Source organism: Elaeis guineensis, chromosome 10 (genome assembly GCF_000442705.2).
Source record: "Elaeis guineensis isolate ETL-2024a chromosome 10, EG11, whole genome shotgun sequence".
NCBI lineage: Eukaryota > Viridiplantae > Streptophyta > Magnoliopsida > Arecales > Arecaceae > Elaeis > Elaeis guineensis.
In genome coordinates, this window is record NC_026002.2 from 6,161,914 (window position 1) to 6,168,331 (window position 6,418).

At 38.2% G+C, this 6,418-nt stretch overlaps 1 protein-coding gene across 4 annotated transcripts in view; it reads left to right on the forward strand.

Moving 5' to 3' along the window:
- The first annotated feature begins 294 nt into the window (after nucleotides 1–294).
- The window catches only part of LOC105053467 (uncharacterized), a 45,232-nt gene continuing 39,108 nt past the window's right edge, over nucleotides 295–6,418 (forward strand). For 2 of the 4 annotated variants that reach the window (XR_833462.4, XM_010934628.3), the window contains exons 1-5: nucleotides 298–576; nucleotides 651–748; nucleotides 835–939; nucleotides 1,903–2,007; nucleotides 2,194–2,298. Coding sequence is in view for 3 of the 4 variants with exons in the window: in XM_010934628.3 (XP_010932930.2) it covers nucleotides 408–576; nucleotides 651–748; nucleotides 835–939; nucleotides 1,903–2,007; nucleotides 2,194–2,298 (582 nt within the window). In the remaining variant the exon portion in view is untranslated. Of the gene's footprint in view, nucleotides 577–650; nucleotides 749–834; nucleotides 940–1,902; nucleotides 2,008–2,193; nucleotides 2,299–6,418 lie in introns of all 4 variants that reach the window. The other 2 variants (XM_019853185.3, XM_073244756.1) reach the window with 2 other exon arrangements.

Sequence of the window (6,418 nt, forward strand, 5' to 3'; positions counted from 1 at the left end):
AAAAATTTATTTTGATTTATATTTTCAAAAAATTTTGAAACTAGATTTATTATTTTTTTGACTTAAAAGGGAGGTTATGAGCCACCCTTATTTTATTTATAAGGAGAGATTAGAATTTTTTTTTGATAAATAAAGAGGATTGAATTTATTAGTTTGGTAAGTTTGGGGTACCGTCATAATTAATCAAAAATATAATTTTTTTGATTTAAAATAAAAAATATATCTAAAAAATATTTTATTAATAAAATTATCCGATCTGTTTTTGATTTCGGTCGTGAGCAAACATTTTGGGGGATTTTATCATTCCGATATCCGTCCCGATCGTTTCCGACTCGGATTCCGAACGCGGACCAAGCACCTCCTGGATACCTGCCGATCCCGGGAGCGCTCCGAACAGTTCGACGCGAATGGCCTCTTCCGCCTTCTCTCCTTCTCCCTCTTTTCTTCCCTCCCTCTCTTCTCCCCGTCCTCACTGGCATCCTGACTCTTGTCTTTCCTCCCTCTTTCGCCTGTCTTCACCCAATCCATCCCCTTGGCACCGGAGATATCTTGCCATCGTCTCCTCTTCCACCACCAGTAGGCCCCCCCCCCACTCTCTCTCTCTCTCGATTCCTGCCAAGTGCCGACAATTTAATTCTGCAGTTTGACAGACGCCAGGGAGGCTTACGCAAGCAAAGAGACGAGGAAGAAGATACTGGAAAGCTACGGCCTCGACCCGTCTGACTTCATCTCGGAGCCCTCTCGAAGGGTAGCGTTCGAATTCCAATCCCTTTCCCTCTCTTCGGAATTCGGTATCATTTCGAATCATGAAGCATTTGATGACTATTTTTCCAGTCGAGGAGGAAGAGGAGGGATGCTGATAAAGCAGGGAAGGGGCAGCAGGTTTATCAGCCACCAGAGGTGTCGAAGCCTCCTCGTGCCACCCATAAATTACTGCAGGTAGTGGCGTTCTTGAATCAAAACCCTTTTTTTGGTTTCTGTTCTATACCGAGAAAGCTGAAGGTCACCTAAGAGAATGGTATAAAGTGTTATGCGATCTTGGAAGATTATGCACATGATATGAAGACATGGTGCTTTCGTGACCGTCTTGACTTTAATTCTGCGGTTATGATTTTCGTTTTTATAATGCACCAAACTTGTCAGCAGTGTGATATCTTGATGGCCTTGTCAAGAGACATTTTCACAAACAAGTGCAGGGCTATTGACAGTGATCGAGATGCTCCCTTGAGAGGCCTATCAGATGGACTCATCCAGTTCCTTGGATTTATTATATTCAGTAACTGGAGATGAAGGTTAACAGTGGCACTTTCAAATTTGTAGCTAAGGAATCTTTAGCAACCGTTGGGACGTTGGGGATTGTGAAGAATATGGTCAAAAAAAGGTTTTGTAATTTTAAAAGGTTTGGGAAGACCGTGTTGCATTTCAGCACCTTTCAAATTAGTTCTTTGCTTTCACATTCAGTTTGTACTGAATATGGACATGATTTTAAGCTGAGACTTCCACAAAATGAGCAAGTAGCAAGCTCTTATCTGAGGCAGTGACTTACCCATAAATAATTCTTATTTCAACATCCAGGGAAAAAAAATACTTGTGACGTATGGAGTCTGAGTATGCTTAGGCATCATGATCACAAAGGATAGGAAGGCCTGTGGTTTTTAAAAAAATGGAATTTGAGTTGATTTCTGGATTTACATACAAACATGTGTACATAAATGAGAGCCTTGAATGACATGACAAGTTGTTTCTATATGCCCACATAACATATTTATGTTAATTTTTCTTTATCATTAGTATATAGAGAGTACAATATTTTTTTCTTTGGAGTTTTAGTTAATTGTTTCTAGCTTATTACTTTTTGATTTCTATCGTTTATGTTGCTTGAATATATTATGTTTTCTCTAGGTGATAGGGGGAAAAGCTCGCAGGAAAAAACTACTTTCTCCAAAAGGTATGGACGTACGCCCAATGATGGAAGTTGTAAGAGGAGCAGCCTTTGATATTTTACAGGTAGTTTAATCTCTGTAGCACCTCATGCTTTATCACCTGCTAAGCAATTTTATATGCTATGATCATCGGTGTTTGATGGTGTCCCCACAAAATTGACCGTTACATGGAAATAAAAAATTTAAAAGTTTTTATATTATCCTGTTGACTTGATCATGCATTCTATTTTTTCACACTGTGCTTGTTTAGGTAGCTGGTGGTTGTCCTGCTTCATTAAAGCCAGGGCGCTGGTTAGACTTGTATAGTGGCACTGGCTCTGTTGGAATTGAAGCTATAAGCCGGGGATGTTCAGAGGTGCTTTTCTTACTCAAAATAATTCCCTGCAGTAACTAACATCAGTGGGTCCTAGATATAATTTACTGCTTGTGGTTTGTTACTTGTTCTTGATGCCTTTTAGTAACAGGTTCTTCCTGAACCATCAAAAGTGGACATATAGAAGATGCGAATTCTCTGTCAATTATTACACACTAGTGGTATTGCATGTGCAACAGACAATGAGTTTTAAACATCACATATGAATTATTTAGTTTCTCCCGAATCCAATCATTCATAAACAAGATAAGTATTGAAATGAAGTTTGGAACATACACAATGGCAAATTTACTTGAATCTTGGCTCTCAATTAGGTTGTTTGCAAGCTATCCAAAAAAAGACTAGATAGCCCACAGTTCTCTCTCTCTCTCTCTCTCTCTCTCTCTCTCTCTCTCTATATATATATATATATATATATATATATATATATCCGTGCATAGGGTTCAGACAGAGCAGATTGTTAACAGTTTTGTCTAAAAATAATTGTTGCTCTTCTTTGTTCCTTTTGTTAACTTGAAGCTCATAGTTAACCTGTAATGAGAGGGTCTTTAGCTCCTTCAAATCACTACAGATATGGAATTCATATATGCACAACAGCATAAGATGAGAAGAAATATATGGCTTGTGATAAGCCTGAAATTTAGGTAATAACAAGCAGTTTAAGGTTCTAGGATCAAGTCATGATAGTGTTACCATTTAAACCTGGTAATGCCATCTAATAGTACGATCTACAGTTGCGGATTTTAAGGAAGCAATATATGTATTTTTTTCCAATATGCTTTCTGGATCAGAAGTTATGGCAAACATCATTACTGAAGACCATGTGACTGCTTAGCTGATGGAGATGAGTTGTTAAAATGCCATATGGTTGGTTTGAAATCTTTGAGATCTATTTGTTGAGGAAAAAAACTTGTGTTTTTTCTATCTCCCTTTAACTAAATATTTCTCAATATTTCTTATTCATTATCTTTGGAAAATAGGAATTTATGTTTATGAAAGCACTGTTATTGAAGCTCCAGGTCTGGTTACAATAAAATGGGGGAAAGAGATACCCTTAAATTATCTCTTTATTGAAAAAAGATGCCATCTTTATGGTAAAGACAATAGGCAATTATTCTTCATGCATGAGGTGGAAAAATGAATTATTATTGGGATGTATGGAAAAGGATCAATTAACCTATGAGTATTGTTCTACCTGCATTTATTGAATTGCTTGAAATGGAAACGTCAAAAGCCACATGAATTCTTAGTTGATAATTAACACAGGAAAGCCCGCTTCTTAATTGCTAATTAACACAAGGAAGTCTATTCAGAAAAAGGACAAATCCAGAAAACTGATTATCTCCTTTTGTTCTACATTTTTCCTTCATTTGAAGGCCTACTCAATGGGGCATAGCTTAAAAATGACTCATATATCAATGACATTTAGTTATCAGCTTTGGCAGTAGCCAACATCAATGTGCAATATATAATGCCTCAAGCCACCACAAAACAGTTAATACCTAGTTTGAAATTTATGCAACAGATGCACGGTTACCGCCTAGTTGGACACCTCTACCAAACATGAGATTTTTGCTTAGTAGAATTGGACAATTGTTGAGCTTTCTTGGGATCAATATTTCTCTTGATAGCCATGGATTCAAAAACCATTGGAGTGGGATGGTGTGGTAAATGCCATCCATTTCTATGTGAAACTAGCATTGGTATAGCTGTTGGGATGCTGAAACCATCTGTGCTGATATGTACAGTTTGCATTGTGTGTGCTGATGGTATCATATCGATTGAACTAGTCGGTATTGACAATTTTTCATTTTTGTTGATGTTTTCAGTTTCTGTGTGAACCGGCAGTGATGCCATCCCATTTCAATGGAAAAATGTATGAGAGTCAGTTTTGGTATTTAAAACCTTGAATGTAACAATGCTTGGCCTGGAATAACATATGCAAGATTTAATAAGAAATCCTTTTAGCAATTCATTACCTGTAATGAAGCACTTTACAACAAAACATTCTGATGCATTGAAGAAAATATTTCTGATGACATATTACAATTGACTGTTTCACAATGACACTTGTGGAATACATGGTACAAGATTGAAAAACTCTTCTTTCCACGATGTTAATCATTTATTGCTCTCCTTTGAGGATGTTGTATGCTGCTATTATCTTAGCCTCTTGTGGCCACCATGATCATAATGGAAAGACTGAGAAAGTCAGGCAGAATGAATGGGATGTGGGTTTGCAAGGAGGAAAATGGTAGAATGAAATATGACTACGTGTAAGGATGTCTATGGAGGGAATGGAGGCGAAAAGAGAAGGGACTAGAAGCTGAAATGTGCTCCTGTTTTTGTAAAAGGGTGGGGAGAGGAATGTTATTTTAGCTAGTGATTGAGATCATGAGTGGAAGAAGAATATTTGCTTAGGTGGGAGTAGGAGGATGAAGGAAAAAGGCTGATGCAGGAGAGACATGCACAAGGAGGAGAGGGAAGCTGGTGAGGGCAGAGGAAGTGGGTCGTCTCAAGATGAGTGGTATATGCAATTACTGTTTCACAATGACACTTGTGGAATACATGGTACAAGATTGAAAAACTCTTCTTTTTACAATGTTAATCATTTATTGCTCTCTTTTGAGGATGTTGTATGCTGCTATTATCTTAGCCTTTTGTGGCCACCATGATCATAATGGAAAGACTGAGAAAGTGAGGCAGAATGAATGGGATGTGGGTTTGCAAAGAGGAAAATGGTAGAATGAAATATGACTAAGTGTAAGGATGTCTATGGAGGGAATGGAGGCAAAAAGAGAAGGGACTAGAAGCTGAAATGCGCTCCTGTTTTTGTAAAAGGGTGGGGAGAGAAATGTTATTTTAGCTAGTGATTGAGATCATGAGTGGAAGAAGAATATTTGCTTTGGTGGGAGTAGGAGGATGAAGGAAAAGGCTGATGCAGGAGAATGCAGGAGGAGAGGAAAGCTGGTGAGGGCAGAGTTAGTGGGTGGTCTCGAGATGAGTGGTATATGCAATTACTGATGAAGGGTTGTGGTAGAGATGGTGCCTAGTTAAGAATGCTAAATTGGCATAAATGGATGGTTGAATTCATGAATTGGTAGTTGTGCAACATTAGCAAGGTGCTTTAGGCTAGGAAGATGGTGGAAAGAGTAGTGGCTGGTGGGCCATGAGATTGGTTGGATTCCATGTCTCATCCTACTAAAAGTGCTGGCTTTCTGCATACTCAATAGTGTCACCTGGCAACCCACCTTGCCTAATGAACCTTAACCAACAAACCTTATCGTGAGCATATGTGCCCCTCTGTGGATCAAATTATGGTTAATCAGAATTGACTTGTATCTATAACTAGATGACAACCTTTAATGAATTAATGTTGACAACTTGGCCCAGGGATGCTTTGGCTAAGTAGGAATTTTACCATGAAAGTAGATGGTTGGTTGGTTGGGAAGATTGTTGTTGATTATATTAGTTTTAGCTCATTTAGTGTCAGAGCAAATCCATCAATATTCCTTTCCACCTGTCACACTATAAAACACCACCTGCTAATTTTCTGCTTGTGCACACGATCCAAGTATTGCCTTGATTTTAAGAATGGAATTTTAGTTGAACTTTGTCCCTAATCTCTTCCATAGATTGGTTGTACTGGGCCAACTAGCCTACATTCTGTTCTCCTGACCCCATACATACATGCATGCATCTAGACATACATTCATGCAAGCATACATGCATACATACATATACACCTGCATGCATACGTACCTACATACATGCATATGTGTATACATGCATATGTACATACATGCATACATGCATATGTACATACATACATGCATGCATATATACATACATACATCTTGAGATATTTATATACATACATATACATATGTACATACCTACATACATCATATATGCATACATATGTATGTACATATCTACATGCGCACATATATGTTGTCTGCTGGATTCTCCACTTTGGGGGGAAGAACGGCACATTCATTCTTGGTAGGTTCATGCAAGTGTGTAGGCGTGCCACCAGTGTCACAACTAGTAAGAAGATAGGATGAAGGGTTGGTAATGCGGGTCTTATAGAGAATGTATG